The sequence below is a fragment of the Lipotes vexillifer genome, unplaced genomic scaffold (genome assembly GCF_000442215.2).
Source record: "Lipotes vexillifer unplaced genomic scaffold, Lipotes_vexillifer_v1.1 scaffold376, whole genome shotgun sequence".
Classification (NCBI taxonomy): Eukaryota; Metazoa; Chordata; class Mammalia; order Artiodactyla; family Lipotidae; genus Lipotes; species Lipotes vexillifer.
Genome location: NW_006785037.1, coordinates 1954311 through 1978453, shown reverse-complemented (window position 1 = coordinate 1978453; position 24143 = coordinate 1954311). Strand labels below are relative to the sequence as shown.

General features: G+C 38.9%; 1 protein-coding gene across 2 annotated transcripts in view; it reads right to left on the bottom strand.

Moving 5' to 3' along the window:
- Positions 1–24143, bottom strand: part of VPS13B (vacuolar protein sorting 13 homolog B) — an 804491-nt gene that overhangs the window by 155466 nt on the left and 624882 nt on the right. For both annotated transcript variants that reach the window (XM_007457167.1, XM_007457166.1), the window contains exon 37: positions 7562–7764. In XM_007457167.1, coding sequence (XP_007457229.1) covers positions 7562–7764 — 203 coding nt within the window. The remainder of the gene's footprint in view (positions 1–7561; positions 7765–24143) is intronic.

The following is a 24143-nucleotide window of genomic DNA, read 5'->3' as shown; positions in this document are numbered from 1 at the left end:
CAACAGACATCGCAGAAATACAAAGCATCCTAAGAGACTACTACAAGCAACTCTGTGCCAGTAAAATGGACAACCTGGAAGAAATGGACAAATTCTTAGAAAGGTATAAACTTCCAAGACTGAACCAGGAAGAAATAGAAAATATGAACAGACCAATCACAAGTAGTGAAATTGAAACTGTGATTAAAAATCATCCAACAAACAAAAGTCCAGGATCAGATGGCTTCACAGGTGGATTCTGTCAAACATTTAGAGAAGAGCTAACACCCATCCTTCTCAAACTCTTGCAAAAAATTGCGGAGGAAGGAACACTCCCAAACTCATTCTATGAGGCCACCATTACTCTGATACCAAAACCAGACACAGATACTACAAAAAAAGAAAATTACAGACCAATATCACTGATGAATATAGATGCAAAAATCCTAAACAAAATACTAGTAAAAGGAATTCAACAACATATTAAAAGGATCATACACCATGATCAAGTGGGATTTATCCCAGGGATGCAAGGATTCTTCAATATACACATATCAGTCAATGTGATACACCATATTAACAAATTGATTAACAATGTGACACACCATATTAACAAATTGAAATACCATATGATCATCTCAATAGATGCAGAAAAATCTTTTGAGAAAATTCAGCACCCATTTATGATAAAAACTCTCCAGAACGTGGGCATAGAGGGAACCTACCTCAACATAATAAAGGCCATATATGATAAACCCACAGTAAACATCATGCTCAATGGTGAAAAACTGAAAGCATTTCCTCTAAGATCAGGAACGAGACAAGGATGTCCACTCTCACCACTATTATTCAACATAGTTTTGGAAGTCCTAGCCACAGCAATCAGAGAAGAAAAAGAAATAAAGGGAATACAAATTGGAAAAGAAGTAAAACTGCCACTGTTTGCAGATGACATGATACTATAGAGAATCCTAAAGATGCCACCCAAAAACTAATTAATGAGCTAATTAATGAATCTGGTAAAGTTGCAGGATACAAAATTAATACATAGAAATCTCTTGCATTCCTATACAGTAATGATGAAAAATCTGAAAGAGAAATTAAGGAAACACTCCCATTTACCATTGCAAGTAAAAGAATAAAATACCTAGGAATAAACCTACCTAGGGAGACAAATGACCTGTATGCAGAAGACTATAAGACACTGATGAAGGAATTAAAGATGATACCAACAGATGGAGAGATATACCATGCTTTTGGATTGAAAGAAGCAATACTGTGAAAATGACTATACTACCCAAAGTAATCTACAGATTCAATTCAATCCCTATCAAATTACCAATGGCATTTTTTATGGAACTAGAACAGAAAATCTTAAAATTTGTATGGCGACATCAAAAACCCCGAATAGCCAAAGCAGTCTTGAGAGAAAAAAATGGAGCTGGAGGAATCAGACCTCCTGACTTCAGACTATACTACAAAGCTATAGTAATCAAGACAATATGATAGTGGCACAAAAACAGAAACACACATCAATGGAACAAATAGAAAGCCCGGAGGTAAACCCACGCACCTATGGTCAACTAATCTATGACAAAGGAGGCAAAGATATACAATGGAGAAAAGACAGTCTCTTCAATAAGTGGTGCCAGGAAAACTGGACCGCTACATATAAGAAAATGAAATTAGAACACTCCCTCACACCATAACAAAAATAAACTCAAAATGTATTAGAGACCTTAATGTAAGACCGGGCACTATAAAACTCTTAGAGGAAAACACAGGAAGAACACTCTTTGACATAAATCACAGCAAGATATTTCTTGATCCACCTCCTAGAGTAATGGAATTAAAAACAAAAATAAACAAATGGGACCTAATGAAACTTAAAAGCAAAGGAAACCATAAACAAGACAAAAAGACAACCCTCAGAATGGGAGAAAATATTGCAAACGAATCAATGGACAAAGGATTAATCTCCAAAATATATAAACAGCTCATGCAGCTCAATATTAAAAAAAACAAACAACCCAATCCAAAAATGGGCAGAAGATCTAAACAGACATTTCTCCAAAGAAGATATACAGATGGCCAAGAAGCATATGCAAAGCTGCTCAACATCACTATTAGAGAAATGCAAATCAAAACTACAATGAGGTGTATCCTCATACCAGTTAGAATGGGCATCATCAGAAAATCTACAAACAACAAATGCTAGAGAGGGTGTGCAGAAAAGGGAACCCTCTTGCACTGTTGATGGGAATGTAAATTGATACAGCCACTATGGAGAACAGTATGGAGGTTCCTTAAAAAACTAAAAATAGAATTACCATATGGTCCAGCAATCTCACTACTGGGCATATACCGAGAGAAAACCATAATTCAAAAAGACACATGTACTCCAATGTTCATTGCAGTACTATTTACAATAGCCAGGTCATGGAAGCAACCTAAATGTCCATCGACAGACGAATGGATAAAGAAGATGTGTTACATATATACAATGGAATATTACTGAGCTATAAAAAAGAATAAAATTGGGTCATTTGTTGAGACGTGGATGGATCTAGAGAGTGTCATACAGAGTGAAGTATATCATAAAGAGAAAAACAAATATCGTATATTAACACATATATGTGGAACCTAGAAAAATGGTACAGATGAACTGGTTTGCAGCGCAGAAATTGAGACACAGATGTAGAGAACAAACGTATGGACACCAAGGGGGGAAAGCCACGGGGTGGTGGTGGTGGTGTGATGAATTGGGCGATTGGGATTGACATGTATACACTGATGTGTATAAAATTGATGATTAATAAGAACCTGCTGTATAAAAAAATAAAATTAAATTAAAAAAAAAAAGAAAAGTGAGGAATTCACCTAGATCTGTTAGGCAAAATGTGTGATAAACCCTTGGTATGACTTTCCTAGCCCTGAGAGATCTTTTAAAAGTTCAGTATGAGACTCCTTATCAAAATTTCACACACACACACAAGAAGTCTATATAATCAATTATAGTTATATAAATCATCAGGCCAAGTTTACTGAGACCAGACTTATTTTGCAAACAAACTACTCTTTATTTGGTTACATTTGGTAAAAATGATGGTAATTTTAGAGAGAAAAAGATTATGTTTCAGTGAATATTAAATTCTGGTTTTGTTAATGGGGGGGGGTCTGTATTTATTAAGACTTACGTCCTAGGTAGTTCCCTGCTGTCATGCTATATTAATGTAAAGTTTAACTGAAGGACACTCTAAGTTTGTTTCGGAAGTTTATCTTAGTAATCTGTCTTTGAATGAAGATTAGATGCCACAGGACCTGAAACCAGGAGATTGTGCATGCTGGAACAGACATAATTTAAAGACTATCTCCAACCTGGACGGAAGGACACTTATCAGGTACTCTTAACTAGCTCATGAAACTGAAGGGAATGACTCCTGGATTAATTTCCACTCACAAAGGGCCCCTGCAGTGGACTGGCCTATGGAGAGTGTGGCTGACCTCAAAATCACCTTAAAACAATGCTCAAACAAAAGACAAACTACACTCATACCAGGATGAGAAGAAGACGACATCAGAAGTAGACAGCTTGCCCAAGATCCTGGACCTAACTCGTATGACCATTTATAATGTTTTCTTGACTTCTTGGACCCTTGCATATGAATCAAATGTTTTCCTATCAATCATGGGCACGATCCTATGCTAGTTTTTTTTTTTTTTTTTTTTCCCTGTGCTAGTTTTAAAAATCAATCCAGTTGTTGGGTTTGTGGCCAATTACCTGTGTCTAGTACTTCTGGGTTACCTTAGTGGATTTCTCTACTCCAAGGCTCTAATTGGTTGGCTCTTAGGAAATTTATTCTAGAAGAGAGAAATTATAGTCCTATTTAGGCCACTATTAATATTACTAGGTGGGCTCCCCTCACCTAGCCAATTAATGATCCTACTCTGACTCTGGCCATAAATTTTTCTTTATTACTCAGGATCAATCATAGCAACAAGCAAAATTTCAGCCAAGGAATAAGACCTCCCACAATTATGGGATGGATTTATGTAGTTAACACCAGGCCATGGTAATTTAAGTTTAAAGGCTCCTCTATGCTGGGAACAATTAAATCATAGTAAGGATAATCAGTCTAGTAACACTAGGAAACTGGGCTGGGTGTCTTAAGGATAGTGCCAATATAAAATTTACCTTAAAGATAAGGATTGGTACAGAACAGACTAAGTCAGACAACCTGGGATATACTGGGCCAACCTAATGAAAGCTTGCTTAACTCTTACTTATGACTTCACTAATACTGCTAGCTATGTTATTTGTATTTTACCTGTTTTACAAAATTGTTGTTTCTTACATTACCAAATGTGTGACTGAGCCTGTCATAAAATGATGATATATGGTTCCATGTAAGATCAATGATGGTAATAGTGTAACTCTAGATATGGGAAGAAGCAACAAGAGGGAATATTTTCCTGGACTGTAAGAGACTAGTAAGACAGGTGGTCCAGAGACTTTTTGGCTACCCCTAAGGCCTAGTCCAGTAAGAGCACATTGAGTAGCCTATCAGAAAACTCTTTTCCAGGCCTTGGAATGAGCATTCCTAGCCCCATGGATTGAAATGGTCATGAAATGCCCCCGCCCCAAACCATGGTCAAAGTTATGACCATGAAAGGGCCCTGCTGACTGGAAAGCAGCACTTGCCATTGGCACTTGCTGTCTGTCTCTACAAAGATTAAATAATGAGCCACTGCAGTTGCTGACCTTCAATACCCCCTGAAAGGAGTTCACAGTGGACATCAGGAATGAGGCAGTCTGCGCTCTGGGAAAAACTGGCAGAACAGGCCTTCAGATAGCTAGATATTTTCAGGAGAAGAGTTTTTGAGCCGAAATTCTTGCATCTTCTCATACCTAGAGAAACACTAACATCATTAATGGTGACATCTGCTTTGGCTCTTAAGGAGAATATTACAATTAAAAGTCAAAATGGAAAAAAAAAACAACAAAAAACAAACTACCAATGGCATTTTTCACAGAACTAGAACAAAAAATTTCACAATTTGTATGGAAACACAAAAGACCCCGAATAGCCAAAGCAGTCTTGAGAAAGAAAAACAGAGCTGGAGGAATCAGGCTCTTGGACTTCAGACTATACTACAAAGCTACAGTAATCAAGACAGTATGGTACTGGCACAAAAACAGAAATATAGATCAACGGAACAGGATAGAAAGCCCAGAGGTAAACCCACACACGTATGGTCACCTTATTTTTGATAAAGGAGGCAAGAATATACAATGGATAAAAGACAGACTCTTCAATAAGTGGTGCCAGGAAAACTGGAGAGCTACACGTAAAAGAATGAAATTAGAACACTCCCTAACACCATACACAAAAATAAACTCAAAATGGATTAAAGACCTAAATGTAAGGCCAGACACTATAAAACTCTTAGAGGAAAACATAGGCAGAACACTCTGACATAAATCACAGCAAGACCCTTTTTGAACCACCTCCTAGAGAAATCGCAATAAAAACAAAAATAATGAAACTTAAAACTTTTGCACAGCAATGAAAACCATAAACAAGACGAAATGACAACCCTCAGAATGGGAGAAAATATTTGCAAATGAAGCAACTGACAAAGGATTAACCTCCAAAATATACAAGCAGCTCGTGGAGCTCAATATCAAAAAAACAAATAACCCAGTCCAAAAATGGGCAGAAGACCTAAATAGATATTTCTCCAAAGAAGATATACAGATTGCCAACAAACACATGACAGGATGTTCAACATCACTAATCATTAGAGAAATGCAAATCAAAACTACAATGAGGTATCACCTCACACGGGTCAGAATGGCCATCATCAGAAAATCTACAAATAATAAATGCTGGAGAGCGTGTGGAGAAAAGGGAACCCTCTTGCACTGTGGGTGGGAATGTAAATTGATACGGCCACTATGGAGAACAGTATGGAGGTTCCTTAAAAAACTAAAAATGGAACTACCACACGACCCAGCAATCCCACTACTGGGCATATATACCCTGAGAAAACCATAATTCAAAAAGAGTCATGTACCACAATGTTCACTGCAGCTCTATTTACAATAGCCAGGACATGGAAGCAACCTAAGTGTTCATCAACAGATGAATGGATAAAGAAGATGTGGCACATATATACAATGGAATATTACTCAGCCATAAAAAGAAACGAAACTGAGTTATTTGGAGTGAGGTGGATGGACCTACAGTCTGTCATACGAAGTGAAGTAAGTCAGAAAGAGAAACACAAATACCGTACACTAACACATATATATGTAATCTAAAAAAAAAAGGTTTTGACAAACCTAGGGGCAGGACAGGAATAAAGACGCAGATGTAGAGAATGGACTTGAGGACATGGGGTGGCACTGACATATATATATATACTACCAAATGTAAAATAGATAGGTAGTGGGAAGCAGCTGCATAGCACAGGGAGATCAGCTCAGTGCTTTGTGACCACCTAGAGGGGTGGGATAGGGAGGGTGGGAGGGAGGTGCAAGAGGGAGGGGACATGGGGATATACGTATGCATTTAGCTGATTCACTTGGTTGTAAAGCAGAAACTAACACAACATTGTAAAGCAATTATACTCCAATAAAGATGTTAAAAAAAAAAAAAGAACACATTCAAATTCTATCCAAATAGAAAATTATCAAGAAATAAGTTGGATACCCTCACACATTCAATACTTGGCTGCAAATCAAATGCATAAAAGGTTGCAATGTAAGGTTATATATCATGTTAGCCATCAGACATCATAATAGCTAATGACCTGTCATTAGGAAATGGTTCTTAAATTATTGCTGATGACACTGCTTGAGACAGGCTGACTACTTTGTAATTAGAAAAGTCTACACATAGAAAAAAGTTTATTGACTCAGAAATTCCAAACATGTCCACACAAAACTTGTACACAAATATTCATAGCAGCATTATTCATAATAGCTAAAAGTGGAAAGAATCTAAACATCACCAATTGCTGAATGGATAAATAAAATGAGGTATATCCATACAATGGAATATTATTTGGTCATAAAAAGGAGTAAAGCAGTGGCACCTGCAAAAACATGAATGAACCTTGAAAACATTATGCTAAGTGAAAGAAGCCATTCACAAAGACCACATTTCATATGATTCTATTTACATGAAATGTCCAGAAAAGTCAAATATATAGAGACAGAAAATAGTTAGTGGTTGCCTAGTTCTGGAGAGGGAACTGGAGGATAATGGGGAGTGAATGCTAATGGATAAAGGGTTTTGGAGGTGGGTGTGTGAAAATGTTTTAAAATGGATTGTTGTGATGACCACACGACTCTGTGAATATAGTAAAAAACCACTGAATCGTATTCTTTAATTAGGTGAACTGTATGGTTTGTGAATTATATCTCAATAAAGCTGTTAAAAAAGTTTAGCAAAACAGCAATCTGACAATACCCTTTTCTCACCACACCAAGATTTAAAATTTAATGAAACAGTTCAAACAATGAACAAAGACTAGTTTAAAACTTATGGGAAAAATGGGGCCAATCCCAACAGACCTGCAGCAGACCTCCTCTTAAATCAATGGATATTTTTGGTACGGACTGTTCTGGGCCTGGATTGCCACTGTGTTTACACCATTTAGCTTCCAGATTGGCAGTAGCACAACATGGTCCTATCAGAATCCGACTTCTTTCTTTGAGACTTGTTTTAAGGAGAAAATCATTTACACTGAGTAGAAATGATGATCCAAGAATTACACCTGGAAAAAAAAAAAAGAAGGGATGGAGAGGGGTATATGTTATAATTCTTCCTTGTCAAAGAAAAAGTATGTTTGGGTAAAAACTATCTGCATTTTTTAAGAGTATTAACTCATCCTTTGTCAGAGTTTTCTTTTCAGTTGGCTCTTCCCCACAGTTTCATGCCATTTATATAGAATTCTAGTTATGAAGCAGGTATACCTCACTCACATTCCTAACAGAGCAATATTTGCCAAAACGTTATGACTTTTTCCATGTGTGAGCATTTTAAGTTTTATGAGTAGAGACATTTTCATTAAATTGTGCAAGTTTTTCAAACACTACATTTAAGAATGAGAACAACTGCTTCATTTGTCTATTGTTAACATGATGGGAGAGGGCAATTTTCTGTGATTTCTTGTAGTAACAGAGTACAGTATATTACTTTGAGAGACACTCAAGTTTTTGACTGGCCCATGTTAAAATTCAAAACAATCAAAATATATAACATGTGTTTTCTAAAAATTTTAGTTTAATCCAAACTTCACACATCATAACCACTTGAAGTTTACAAAGTCTTAAAAACAGATAGTGGCAGGTTAGATTTATGAGAAAAACTATATGCTATAGTTCAAAGTAAATATACCCAGAAAAGGAATACACTTTAAAATGTAGCTTTTCTTTTGAACTTAAACTTGAAGTGTAGATCAAAACCTTTTCATAAAACCAATGGCACACTTTAAGATATTTCGATGCAAAGTTAGAGTGGTGGGGTTAACTTTCCCCTAAGGAGCTCATATTCTGAATTGTCATTGTGAATATTGAATTTCACCAGACCACATATGTAATGCCCATGGCTTATTTTTCTAATGATATTTGATCCTTAAAAGAGATGAAAGAGGGAGTCAAGATGGCGTACTAGGAGGACACGGAATTCCTGTCTCCTCACAACTAGGGCACCTACCAGGTACTGGTGGGGGATCACGGACACCTAAGGGGATGGGAGGAACCCCCAGTGACTGGGTAGGACATGGGGTGCAGGGGGAGTGAAGGGGGAAGAGAAGTGGAGGCGGGGTGGGACTGGCGCCCCTGAGGGGCTGCTGGCGGAGGGGAAGGGATCCCACGCCGGAAGCGGGAAATTGGGGAACCATTGGGAGGGCAGAGGATCAAAAGGGAGCATGGCCAGGTTTCCCCTGCCTACTTGGACCTCTAGGAACCTGCTGAGATCCCGGGCCTGATCCTCTGCTGACAGAGGCCCCCTCCAGCCACGAGGGTCCTGAGGGAGTGGGAGGGAGGGAAGGGGGAGCAAAAGTAAACGCCAGACCTCTGGGACCAGCACCCCTGAGGGGTAGCAGAGGGAGGGGAGGAGTTCCTACATCCAGAGGGATGCACCCACAGTTAGGGGTCCAGTGGCCACGGGGGAGACCCTGGGGGAGACGGTGGTGGGGGGCGTGAAGGAACAGAAGGGAACAGGGCCAGTGCCTTCCCTGTCCACTTAGGACCGGAAAGCCTGTTGGGCTCCTGGGCCTAACTAACCCTCTGCCCTTGGAGCCTTTCTCTTGCCGTGCAGAGCCCAAGCCCTGCCCCTACACCCCACCCAGGGCCCTACCTCTACATTTGGAGACCCCCTCCAATGAACTGAGCCTAAACTGAACCCAAACACCCTCACTCAGGGCCCTACCTCCAAACTCGGGAACCCCACACTACAGAGGCCCTCTTTTCCACGTGCTGCCTCCCCACCTTCCGAGCAGGTCCTAAGCAGAGGCCCCGCCCCACGATTGAACATCGCCTCCCCAATCGCCTAGGTCCCACCCCACCCAAAGCCCCACCCCTAAGTTCCAACCCCCACCTAAACTCTGCCCCCAGAGCCAAGGCTTTTTTTTTTTTTTGCGTTACGTGGGCCTCTCACTGTTGTGGCCTCTCCCGTTGTGGAGCACAGGCTCCAGACGCGCAGGCTCAGCAGCCATGGCTCACGGGCCTAGCCGCTCCGCGGCATGTGGGATCTTCCCAGATCCGGGCATGAACCTGTGTCCCCTGCATCGGCAGGCGGACTCTCAACCACTGTGCCACCAGGGAAGCCCAGCTTCTTTTTTTTTTTAACATCTTTATTGGAGTACAATTGCTTTACAATGGTGTGTTAGTTTCTGCTTTATAAGAAAGTGAATCAGCTATACATATACATACATCCTCATATCTCCTCCCTCCTCCATCAAAAAATGTCACAATTTGTATGGAAACACAAAAGGCTCCAAATAGCCAAAGCAATCTTGAAAAAGAAAAATGGAGCTAGAGGAATCAGGCTCCCTGACTTCAGACTATACTACAAAGCTACAGTAATCAAGACAGTATGGTACTGGCACAAAAACAGAAATACAGATCAATGGAACAGGATAGAAAGCCCAGAGATAAACCCACGCACATATGGTCGCTTTATCTTTTTTGTTTTTTTGTTTTTGTTTTCTTTCTGCAGTATGCGGGCCTCTCACTGTTGTGGCCTCTCCTGTTGCGGAGCACAGGCTCCAGATGCGCAGGCTCAGCAGCCATGGCTCACGGGCCCAGCTGCTCCGCGGCATGTGGGATCTTCCCAGACTGGGGCACAAACCCGAGTCCCCTGCATCGGCAGCCGGACCCTCAACCACTGCACCACCAGGGAAGCCCGTCGCTTTATCTCTGATAAAGGAGGCAAGAGTATACAATGGAGGAAAGACAGCCTCTTCAATAAGTGGTGCTGGGAAAACTGGAGAGCTACATGTAAAAGAATGAAGTTAGAACACTTCCTAACACCATATACCAAAATAAACTCAAAATGGATTAAAGACCTAAATGTAAGGCCAGACACTATCAAACTCTTAGAGGAAAACATAGGCAGAACACTCTGTGACATAAATCATGGCAAGATCCTTTTTGACCCACCTCCTAGAGAAATGGAAATAAAATCAAAAATAAACAAATGGGATCTAATGAAACTTAAAAGCTTTTGCACAGCAAAGGAAACCATAAACAACATGAAAAGAAAACCTTCAAAATAGAAGAAAATATTTGCAAACGAAACAACTGACAAAGGATTAATCTCCAAAATATACAAGCAGCTCATGCAGCTCAGTATCAGAAAAACAACCCAGTCCAAAAATGGGCAGAAGACCTAAACAGACATTTCTCCAAACAAGATATACAGATTGCCAACAAACACATGAAACAATGCTCAACATCACTAATCATTAGAGAAATGCAAATCAAAACTACAATGAGGTATTACCTCACACCGGTCAGAATGGCCATCATCAAAAAATCTACGAACAATAAATGCTGGAGAGGGTGTGGAGAAAAGGGAGCCCTCTTGCACTGTTGGTGGGAATGTAAACTGATACAGCCACTATGGAGAACAGTATGGAGGTTCCTTAAAAAACTAAAAATAGAACTACCAAACGACCCAGCAATCCCACTACTGGGCATATATCCTGAGAAAACCGTCATTCAAAAAGAGACATGTACCACAATGTTCATTGTAGCACTATTTACAATAGCCAGGACATGGAAGCAACCTAAGTGTCCATCGACAGATGAATGGATAAAGAAGATGTGGCACATATTTACAATGGAATATTACTCAGCCATAAAAAGAAACAAAATTGAGATATTTGTAGTGAGGTGGATGGACCTAGAGTCTTTCATACAGAGTGAAGTAAGTCAGAAAGAGAAAAACAAATACCATACGTTAACCCATATATATATGGAATCTAAAAAAAAAAAAAGGTTCTGATGAACCTAGGGGCAGGACAGGAATAAAGACAAAGATGCAGAGAATGAAATTGAGGACACGGGGAGGGGGAAGGGTTAAGCTGGGACGAAGTGAGAGAGTGGCATGGACACATATATACTACCAAATGTAAAATGGATAGCTAGTGGGAAGCAGCTGCATAGCACAGGGAGATCAGATCGGTGCTTTGAGACCACCTAGAGGGGTGGGATAAGGAGGGTGGGAGGGAGACGCAAGAGGGAGGGGATATGGGGATATACATATAGCATATAGCTGATTTATTTTGTTATACAGCAGAAACTAACACAACATTGTAAAGCAATTATACTCCAATAAAGATGTTAAAGGAAAAAAAAAAGAAAGAGATGAAAGATTAAAAAACACCTTAGGCCCACAGCATACACGTTTCAAAGTAGAGTACCCACGTTGGCTTTTCAACTCTGTGGAGACTTGAAAACTGCATATATGTTGTATGTTCCTACTGTAGAAATAAGACACACAACTCCTAATCTTCCATAGATGACAATCACACTCACAAAAGCATTAGGGTTAAGACTTTTGTTAAAAATTATGATGGTGAAAATCAATTTCTTAAATTTGTTCATCAAATATATAGTGGCACTAAGACTTCAATTCATTTACACATTTTTATTGATTCAGAGTTACACTTAAACAAAAAATAGGGCTTCCCTGGTGGCGCAGTGGGTGAGAGTCTGCCTGCCGATGCAGGTGACGTGGGTTCGTGCCCCGGTCCGGGAGGATCCCACATGCCGCGGAGCGGCTGGGCCCATGAGCCATGGCCGCTGAACCTGCGCATCCACAATGGGAGAGGCATTGAAACAGGCCGTCAAATACCCAAGAATCAAAAATTATCTTTATTAATGGAGCTTAGAACTTAAGTCACAATTTCTGACTTAACTGCATTACATTTCCTAAAATATTTACTTCTCAACAGTAAGTACTTGCTAAATGAAACACACCAATTCATTATTCAAAAATTTGTCATAATGGGAGTATACAACTATAGGCTTAATTCAGTACAGTCATCTAGCAAATGAGCATTAAGGGAATGTCAGAATTATGATACCCTTTGTTTTCAAATACATGCATCTTCGTATTACCCTACAATGAAATACCCAATTATCTGGTGGTAATCTTAATGTGAATGCTCTATTGGTCCCTCACACGAGAAGTGTTTAATATCAAAGCTCTCCTAGGGTTTTTTAAAAATCTTATTTAATGTTCATCATTCTCATCAGGCACCCAGATTGGATAATTCTGGAACCCACTTTGAGGGTTCACTCTTAGATAGGTTTCCAAGACTTACCAATTTCTATATCATTCTACCCAACTCTATTATTTTAAAACATGAAGGAAGAGAGACCTTAGTAATCTAAGTGACTGAAAGGGAAGATCACACCACCTCCACCAGTAGATTGTGACCATCCCGGAGGCAAGGACCATCTTACGCAGTATAGGACTAGTCGAAACAGTAGTTATTCAGGACATATCCTACTGAACTAAATGACAGTTTAGAATCTGATCCTATTTTCAGCTGTCACAATATATTTCTTAATTGACAGGCAGGAAAGAAAAGTGCTTAAATCTTTGCCATTCTTCATTTTGCATAATTGTATCACAGAATAGTAATGCTGGATGGAAAAGACCTTAGAAGCCATCTTTCCAAGTCCCTTCCTCTAAAAAAAAAAAAAGAAAAAAAAACTAAACCCTTTTTATTTTGAAATAATGTTAGACCTACCTAAAAGTTGCAAAAATATACAGAGTTCTCATGTACCTTTCACCCTGCTATGTAACTATAGTACAAACACTGAAATAAGGAAATTCACTTTGGCATAACATTATTAAGTAATCTACAGATTTTATTTAAATTTAGCCATTTTCCTCACTAATCTCCTTCTTCTGGTCCAGGATGCAATCTAGGATCCTTAGTCTCCTTTCATCAGTGACAGATCCTCTAGCTTTTTTTTTGTCTTTCATGACCTTGAGTCTCTTCAATAGTCCAGGCCAATTATTTTGCAGAATACCTTTCAATTTGGGTTTATCTGATGTTCTCTCTTTAGAATGAGGTTATATGCATTTTTGGCTAGAATACCAGAGAAGTGATACCCTTCTCAGTGCATGGGGAAGGTGATATTGATGTTTTACTACTTGCTGGTAATACTAATGTTCATCACACGGCTAAAGTGGTGTCTGCCAGATTTCGCCACTGTGAAGTGGTTATTTTTCCATTTGTAAATTATAAGTATCCTGTGGAGAGATATCTGCAGATTATGCAAATATCCTCTATTACATCAAACTTTTACCCATTAATGTTAGCATCCATTAATGCTTCTTGCCTGCAACAATTATTACTGTGGTGTGTGGTAATGTTGATTTCCTATTTCTCTTACTCTTCTGCAATTATTAACTAGTATTCTATAGTAAAAAGAGCTGTCCCTTCTACTCTATTTATTAGTTCAATTATTTATCTATACCAGTATGGACTCACAGATATTTATTTTACGGGTCCTAATCTAATACTATCTTTATTTTACTTTGTTGCTTAAATTGAACCAGCTTTGGCCATTGGGAACCCCTTCAAGCTGGTTCCTGTGTCACTGTGATATACCCCTATCATTTTTTGAGAGCTTCTTTACTTCCTGGCCACAAGATGTTTCAGGCTCAGTTGTATTTTTCCCATCCCATCTCTGGCATCAGTCATTTCTCCGGAGCTTTGGTTTCTTTTGCTGAAGAATGGCATCTCGAAACCAAAATCTGGGTGGTAGGTATGCTCATTGCTGCTAGGGTATCACTGTTTCTAGGGCCTCTCAGCAGAGAGGGCTAAGAAGTATATGTGTGTCTACTGCCCATGTATACACACACATCTATATTACTGTATCTATCAGTAAATATATTAAAAATCATGAATTCATACTGATACCTCTGGTTCTAATCCAAAACCACAGGATTTGGTTTCTAGCCTATTCCCTTTTCTTATTTGTAATCTCTTCCTACAACAGTGAGAAACCTGCAGAGTACTCCTTCTGATGTGTTGATGTCTGATCATCCCTAAAACATCACTTTGGAGAGAGTGGTCAAAATTAAAGCAAAAGAACTAAGACAGAAACAAAGGACAACTTTATTAAAGCAAAGCTAATTATCTATCAAAGAAAAGACTATCATTGGCTCGGTGCTTTGTGACCGCCTGGAGGGGTGGGATAGGGAGGGTGGGAGGGAGGGAGACGCAAGAGGGAAGAGATATGGGAACATATGTATATGTATAACTGATTCACTTTGTTATAAAGCAGAAACTAACACACCATTGTAAAGCAATTATACCCCAATAAAGATGTTAAAAAAGAAAAAGAAAGAAAAGACTATCAAAAGCAAGGGCTGATATTTATCCCTAGAAGTCTCATTGAGAATGGGCTTGACAGCATTTTTTCTGGAGCACACAGAAGAACGAGATTACCTTTCTCCTCTATAGCACTTTTCATTTATACGAAGATATTTGTAAGCATATGATAAAATCTTCTTTGTAGAAGTAACTTAATACATACAGAATTTGAACCTTACTGGATATTTCTACTGTGCAGCAATGGCCTCAAAATACTGATATTGTACCGTCTAAGTTTCTGAGGTTTTGCCTTAAAACTAGAACTGGAATGACAAAATTTGCATCATGATTTCTTACCGTATATTCCTCAGAAAGTGCCTATCCCTTCTCAAGAACGTGAGTAGGGTTGGTGGAAGGTTCTTCTTAACTCCCCAAAGTTACACAACTAGAAGTATTGATATTTATTAGCTAGGGTGAGGAGGGATATAAGAAAAAAAATTCTAGACTTGCATTTTTACATAAAAACAATCAAAATGTTGACAGCTTTTGTGTTACTGTGTACACTGTTAAACACATGAACATTTTCCTACTGTCATACAAATTCTATTCTTTCTTGCTCAGGTAGAGAGAACGAGATACCTAGAATTCTCAGGAGAGTAAAGGTAAAGGTAGGGACTGAGACCTTGGGAAAATGGCCTAGAAATAGGAAGCCAAAGGTCGGGCAAACATTTGGGAGCCTGAAACAAGAAGAAAGAAGATGGGTCAGACTCAGGTGAGCACTGAGGAGGGCAGGAGGAGACACAATGTGCCTGAAATACAAGAGACCTTACAGTTGAGGCAGGCACTGACCCAGCTACAGCTATATTCCAGCAATAGCAGAATTTAATGACTGGTTTTCTAGAAAGTAGACTAGTAGGCCTAGGAACCTGCCGAAATTTCTAGATTTTCAGGTTTGATACTCTCTGGAGTTTGATCTGGTTCAAGGATGAACATGAGGCTTAATGAAAACCAATGAGGTACAATAATACTTTGGGGAGAGTAACCTTTCCTCTTGCTTTCCGGTTTTGAAGGCAAGAAAATGAAGGTGTTAGAGCTGCTGGCTGCCACCATTTGTCAGCTATTTCAGTGAACTTCTTTACTATAATGGCTTTAAGGATAATTTCTTATGATGGTATCCATAACCATGCTTAATTTCTTAAATAAGTGCTACTCCCATGCTTCTGTCTATAAGGAATTTGGAATATACTGGATCACCTCCAACTTGATATTTATGCATGCATGCATTACTCATTCAACCAATGTTTACTGGTTATATACCATATATTGGGTATATACAAAGATAAAGTGAATAATTTGCAATTTTCTTTCACATTACAAGATTTTTCCTTTTTTAGCCTCAAGTTCTGAAATCTCAGTAAACATCAGAGGGAAAAAAAGACAACCAACAACATTTATAATTTTGACTCTGTTCAGCAAGTGAACTGTTGAAAAACACAAATACTTCCCTAATCATACAAACACTTTTACTTTTTGCTTTTTATTCACTTTATGTGCTGTCAATTCTTTCACTCTAATCAAATACTTAATTGAATACCTATGTGTTGAGTCGCTGTTCTTTTCTTTACCCCTTCATTTCTCCAATAGCCTACCCCTCACTCTATTCTTACTTTTTTCTAATCCTTTATAGTTTGTACTTGCCTATTTCTCAGGTCTACCAGCACTGATCATGGGCTCGTATGAACACAAAGGGGGTATTGAGAATTTAAGATGCTAATGTTGGCAGTAAGGATATAGGAACAGGCACTGCCTAAAGGCATTACGGAAACACATGACCTATAGATATAAACGTGCCCTGCCTGGTCCCTTCTGTCTCCTTTCTTTTCTTTCATGTCATACACCTACATGGAAATTAGGGAATTAGGCGTGGTTTGCTTTTGAGACACATAAGTAGTTTAACTCATTCCCATGTGCCTACCTGCCCACTACACTTGCTACACACACCAGCCTGCTGTGGCTTTGTTCCTCAACGAGAGGATCCAGTTACTCGCGGCACCACAGAAAGGTTCACCCACAAGTACCAGTTTTTATGTTTAACAGTCTCTGTTTCCTTTTGAACATTTCCTGCTACATTTTTAAAAAGGTACAACAAAATAATAGAGAAACATGTTAGTTCAAGTGGTTTTAATCTTGGTGTAAATGACCAGTAATAAGAGATTATGGTGATCACTTAATAATAAAGAGTGGTGATAAATTTCACAAAGGGTCATTTGTGAATGGTAAAGCAAAGTTCACACTTTTACCACAATCTATGAAAATAATCCCTGGGACTCGTGACAGAGTTATTAATTCTCCTTTCCCCATTCTTTTACTCTGTGAGAGGCTGGCCTATGGGACTTCATCCCTTCCTTTTTGTTTTTTTCAATCAGGAAACATACTAAGTCTCTTCCTAGGGATAAAGTGAATCTTATTTTATATATCACCACACATATAAACCCAGAGCCACAGAGAATACTCAGAGTTCATGTAAGATGGATACTTATACATTCAAAATCCGGAATAAATGGCAACAGAAAGGGAGTAAAGGCCTGTGTTATTCTTCTTCCTAATGGACTAATAATGCAAGGTGGGACAAATGACTATAAGTAAAAATTATAAAAAACTAACTTCTTAGCATTTGAACATTGGAAAAGGCTGAATAATTTTGTGAAGTTTTACCACTTCTCTACCCCGTGTGTGTGTGTGTGTGTGTGTGTTTACATATAAGCAAATATGACAAGATGTTTATATTTGTTCTAGCTCATGAGTATATAAGCATTTGATATATTATCCTTTACATTTTCTGTACTTTTAATTTTTCCCTTAAATTTCCAAAAATGATGAGAGAAGTAAAGAAAGAAAAAAATTAAAGAAATATGTTAAAAAAGTGTAAGATTTAGAATGGTCACAAACTTTAAAAGCATGAATATTATTAAAGCTATTTATGCAATCACTGATCAGGTCATTTTTTAAAATTTAATTTTGAAATAATTTCAGGCTTTCAGCAAAGTTAATATCTTTCATGCAGCTTCCCTTAATGTTAACAACTTACATCAACTATAGAATGAGTCTCGAAAGCCAGAAAATTAACATCGATACAACGCTACTAACTAAACCATAGACCTTGTTTGAATTTCACCAGTTTCTCCCTTCATGTCCTCTTCTTGTTCCAGGATCCAACCCAGGATCCTACCTTGCTTTTCGTGACTGTGGGATAAGGTCATTTTTGACTGAGTATATTATGTCTTCTCTCTACCTCCTTCCATTCAATAGAATGCTTTTCTGCCTGATTCTTCCATTGGCTTCTTTCAAAAATCTGTGTTTACATATTTAATTTCAGCTCTAGCAAACTAATGGCAGGTACTTAATTAAACTAAATGAGGTGTATCAACATTGAGAAGTAATTTCAGAAACAACTTGTGTGATAAATAGAAATAATCTTGGTTTGTTTGCATACCGACATACTTTTCATTGAGTGTAAAAATTTAGTTCAAGGAACAAACAGTTTCCTGACCTTTAAAATACTCCTTCAGAAGACTAATAAATGGAAACCACTTGCTTTGGAGAATGTTTACAAAATGCTGCCAGCCCTACACTGTCGGTCTCTACTAGACCTTTACTAGGGCTCCTACTCTCTACATGCTGACTGCGCAAAATGTAATCTACAGCAAGCTTCTGTATGTCTTTAGAAAGGGTACTCAATGATGACATGTGCTAGCAAAGCATATCCAGGTATTTTTATCCAGCTGGAAATAATCTAAGGCTACTAGAAAATCAGCAAGCATGTGTTAGATACATCCAGAAGTCGATTTGCATAACAGTGAAGCATGGGGATGACTCAAAAAGTGAGAAAGAAAAATTTTTGTAAGCATGATGCATAAAAAGATGACCATAAATGACTAGGTGACTAGAAAAAAAATTCTGTGAGTCTGGTCCACTAAAGAGATGATTAGGAATCTTTTCACTTCTAGTTTCTTCAACTAATTATGTTGAAGCACATAAAAATGGCACTTGGGTATTTTTATTTTATTTTATTTTTTTGGCTGCACCATGTGGCATGCAGGATCTTAGTTCCCCGACCAGGGATCGAACCCATGTGCCCTGCAGTGGAAGCACAGAGTCTTAACCACTTGGACGGCCAGGGAAGTCCCTGCACTTGGGTAGTTTAACCATGAAAATAGCTTGCTTTCCCCCTCTTGATCAGAATATGTAAGTGTTTCAGATCCTATTTAATTACATTCTATTTTGTAATAAGCCTATATCTGCATCTGTTATTATAGTAAGTTGTAACATAGGATAAGATTAATAAATGAAACAAAATACAACAAAACTGTCAGAGAACTACACGGACACAGATGCTAGCTGAAAGGGATGCTGGTGCTCCCCAACAAAGTTACTAAAAAGTCTAGTCCTCAAAATGAGAGTCCAGTCGACCTGCTAACACGTATCCCTTCTCTAAGGCACTTGAGATTTCTCATGGGTGGGATTTCCAGTCCTCAGGGACTCTCATCTAGTCCTTATCAGTGAGTAAAAGCTGGGACTTCCAGTCTAATCCAAACCTCTTCTTTTGGACATAAGAAAATGACAAGTAGCAGGAGTAGGATTTTATTTTTCTTTCATATGAAGAAAGGGAGAATTACTCATGGAAGACAAAAATGTCTATTGAGTTGGCTATTTATACTTGGCCCTTGTCTGGGAAAGGTATTTTTTGGAGAAATGTTTTAAAACTCTCAGATGCTAGAAAAACTGAACTGAAAATACCAAAGGGTGACGGTGGATACGCTTTGCCTCTTTCTTCCCCTCCCTCCAATGCTTACTGCCACCATGCTTACTGTTTTCACAGTTGTGTCAGTTTATTAGGAAAATAAAACTTGATTGGATCATGTGGCTATGTTTAAAAAAAAAAAAAGCCTACTAACAAATCTGACCGTGCATATTGGAAAGTGTATAGCAACCTTCTCATAGAGGAAAGAATATAGTAGCTGGTTAATTTAATGAGGAAACTGCTGGTGAATCAACTTTTTTTTTTAAAGTAAGTCACATGAATGGAAGAATTGGTATCAACTCAAACAATGTTGAAAGCAAAATGACTTCCTAAGTGATTTACTGCAATGGCTTAGATACTGGTATTAATCTACATGATCCAGGTTTTTAAAGACTGGTTTAATAGAAAGTCCAGAAGCCAGAAGATGTGTGTTATAGTCCCCACTGCACCCCAGAGTATCCCTGGACAAATCATTTAATCTCGGCACCCCTAAGTGAAGGAGTTAGGCCTAGCCCAGTAGGCCTCAACCTAGGGTTCTCTGACACTTAGGGAGTCCCACATAGTAATGGTGGTCCATGAGGTATTTTAAGTATTTCAAAGACCCTGAAAGAAATCATGAATTTGCTGGAGACAGGGCCGAAGTGTACTAAGTTTTTTGGTTACAGTAGTATCTGGTTGGTATAGTCATGCTAGCTATCTTATCCTAAATACAGAGTGTTTGGATGATGGAGAGAAAAGGACAAAAAGTGTTCTTGATAAAGAGGATGATCTCCGAGATAATTTTCAGCTCTAAAATTCAACGCTCTATGATCTCAGCATTCATGTGGTATGACTGAGTTGGGAGAGGGAGGGAGGGAGAGGAAGATACAAAAACACTAATATTTATTGAGGAATTAAATAATTATGTGCCAAGGAATGTGTAGGGTACTCTGTGTATGTTATTTCACTTAATCCACTCAACAGCCCCATGAATTAAGTATTTTTGCCTTTATTTTGGAAATGAGCTGTGTCGTAACTTTTACCACAATCGACTGCCAGCAAGTAGCAGGGCTGGGATTGTCTGCCTCCTTCCAGCACCATGTTGCTTTATAAAAACTACTGCTATTAGTTAGCTCTTAGTAATTTCATTTTTCCAATTGGTAACAGGGTTGTGAATAAACGCTTTTTCCTGTCCCCGGCTGTCTTGCTTGGCCTCAGTATATTATGCCAACATAGCCTACAGGGCCAGAGCCCCAGCCAGAGAGCAAAAGAACATCTAAGATGTGTCTTCAGTCACTTATCACTGACAGGGCTGCTTTGCCAGAAACTTTCCTAGCAAGTAGCCTTCTGGCTTATGTGGATGAGAGGGCAATTTGCTGTGACTGCAGCAAAACTAAACACTGTCACAAATTCAGTGGAGTGGGGGATATTTACTTCTAACCCTCTCTTTTTCCACAGTCCCAGTTCTAGGAGCTACAACAATTCTTATCCATTTCACCTAATACTAACTTATAAAGTGCCATCATTAGGATGCAAAGGAGACACTATTAAGAAAAAGATCTTTAGGAACTTCCTTGGTGGCGCAGTGGTTAGGAATCCGCCTGCCAATGCAGGGGACACGGATTCAAGCCCTGGCTTGCTAAGATCCCACGTGCCGTGGAGCAACTAAGCCCATGTGCCACAACTACTGAGCCTGCGCTCTAGACCCCGCAAGCCACAACTACTGAGCCCGCGTGCCACAACTACTGAAGCCCATGTGCCTAGAGCCCGCGCTCCGCAACAAGAGAAGGCAGCACAATGAGAAGCCTGCGCAGTGCAACAAAGAGTAGGCCCCGCTCACCGCAACTAGAGAAAGCCTGAGCACAGCAAAGAAGACCCAATGCAGCCAAAAATAAATAAATAAATAAATAAAATTTAAAAAGAACTAAAAGAAAAAGATCTCTAGTATTTAATTGCTAGGACTGGAAACTTTCTTCTCCAATAGCATTTTTCACAGTGGGATATTTTCACAGTGAGATATTTTCATTGATAGCATTTTTGTTGTCTCAAATGCCCTTTTTCCTCCTGTCCAAGGAATACTGTTTTAATATGCGTATATGGGAAATTTTTACCAGCTGTCCCTTATTTTCACCTCAAATGTATCTAAATCTAGAAAAATGGTTCCTTCCCATACCTTTGTTAAAGCTAGAAGAAGAAATAAAAAGCATTGATTTTTTTTTTCTATAGTACATAAGCACACGAAGTCTAGTGCAATGGAGCACAATTCTAAAATACATAACCTGGACTTCCCTGGTGGCGCAGTGGTTAAGAATCCGCTTGCCAATGCAGGGGACACAGGTTCGAGCCCTGGCCCGGGAAGATCCCACATGCCGCGGAGCAACTAAGCCTGTGTGCCACCACTACTGAGCCTGCGCTCTACAGCCTGCAAGCAACAACTAGTGATCCCGCACTCTGCAACAAGAGAAGCCACCGCAATGAGAAGCCCGCGCACTGCGATGAAGAGTAGCCTCTGCTCGCTGCAACTAGAGAAAGGCAACTAGAGAAAGCCCGCAAGCAGCAACAAAGACCCAACGCAGCCAAAATAAATAAATAAATTAATAAATGTATTTAAAAAATACATAACCAGAGGCCAACAGTTTTCTAGCAGTCTAGATTAAGTTTGGAATTGGTAATTAAAAACAATAGGGGGAAAGACTAATCTAGCTGGAGACAAGATTTGAAGGTGGGTATACTTGGGAGAGTGTAATAACTGTACTGGATTTCTCATTAGAAGGGAGCACAGTCTTAGGAAGACTTCACATTCCCCAAGAGAACCATATTTACACAATTAACCATTCTTTTGTTGAAAAAAAAGCTTTCATTATTGCATGTGGACACATGTGGGCTGTATAAAAATATAAGAGATGTGTAACCCATGGTAAACACAAAGTAATGATCTTAAACAGGCCAAATCCTTGAACTCGTCATTAATAAATGTCTCTCCTGCATTCAGCTACCCAGGCTGCTGGGAGCCTGTTTTCTTCAAGTACTTCAAACACTGAAATCCAGGAACATTTATTATTTTAATCCATTACAGGCAGTGCTTGATTTAACTTTATTGGTTGCGGTGGTGGTAGTGGTTGTAAGTGGGGGGTACAGCAATGTTCTTTTACACATCATTTCAAAAGGGCTTAATTATATTTTATAGTTTGGGCCAGGAATTCTACTTGTTTTTGGTCTAACAAGGTTCAAATGGAGTTCAGGTCGGTGATTAATCAGAAGAAAAAGTCAGAGATGGTTATCTCTCTGAGATGAGCTCATCTCCCTCTATGAAAGGCTGGGCAGGTACATCATATTCACCGTGCCACAGCACATGAGAGTGCTCTGACATCTGAAGATGGCTGCTTATTGGATGATTTTTACTTTTCAGGCAGCCTGGAAATTAGCACATCAGAAATTTCACCCAGTGGTTACCTTCTAAATTTCTGAAGTTACTATCCCATGTATTTAAAGGCTTCTCATTAAAATCCAAACAGCTATAGTAACCTCACAGCACAGAAAAAATGTACACGAAGAACAAAAATCACGTAACAGACACTAAAAAAACCCCACATAGACCCTTTAGCACAGAAAAATTTAAATATTCCAAATGAAAGATGTAAAGACTGAATTAATATAATATGGTTAAACAAAACAAGAAAAAATAAGTGACCATATAAATATACCTGAACAGCATATATCTACTAGTGAGTTTTTTTTTTTTTTTTCTGGGTATGCGGGCCTCTCACTGCCGTGGCCTCTCCCGTTGTGGAGCACAGGCTCCGGATGCACAGGACCAGCGGCCATGGTCCACGGGCCCAGCCGCTCCGCGGCATGCGGGATCCTCCCGGACCGGGGCACGAATCCGCGTCCCCTGCATCGGCAGGCGGACTCCCAACCACTGCGCCACCAGGGAAGCCCCTATTAGTGAGTTCTTAAAAAATATCAAACATTCTTAATTTTTTACCTCTCTTTTTGAGGGGGTGAAAAAAGATAATTTCTAAGATAGTAGTATTAACATTGCTTATTATTGACCAAAATTCTATCTAAACATATATTATTGATAACAATTACAGCCGGGAGAATAAAACTTATATGTTGGGATTTCTTCTCCATTGCATACTATTTCTAAGAGAGAGGACAAGAAAATTACTTTCCAAGAGAATGTCTTACACATTTACGGTTTTTATTTCCCGCTGTACTAGAGAATAAATATGGAACATTACTTTGAAAAAAAGTTATGAGAATTTTACTTTTTCCACTTATTTCCCATTCAATTTTTAGAACTTCCTATTTTACCTTTTTTGAATGTCTCAATAGTCCACCATTACGCACAGAAAAATATCCATTTTGAAAAAAAATCAGTAATCCACGGGTAATTTAAGAGTAAATAAAGGACAGGCCAGTTCATCAGTAGCAACTTTGAACCTTGTTATAAAGTAATAGGAGGGAATCTGACCAGGATTAATAGTGGTCCTCAGTTCTGGGATGAGGGGTGTCAGGTTACACA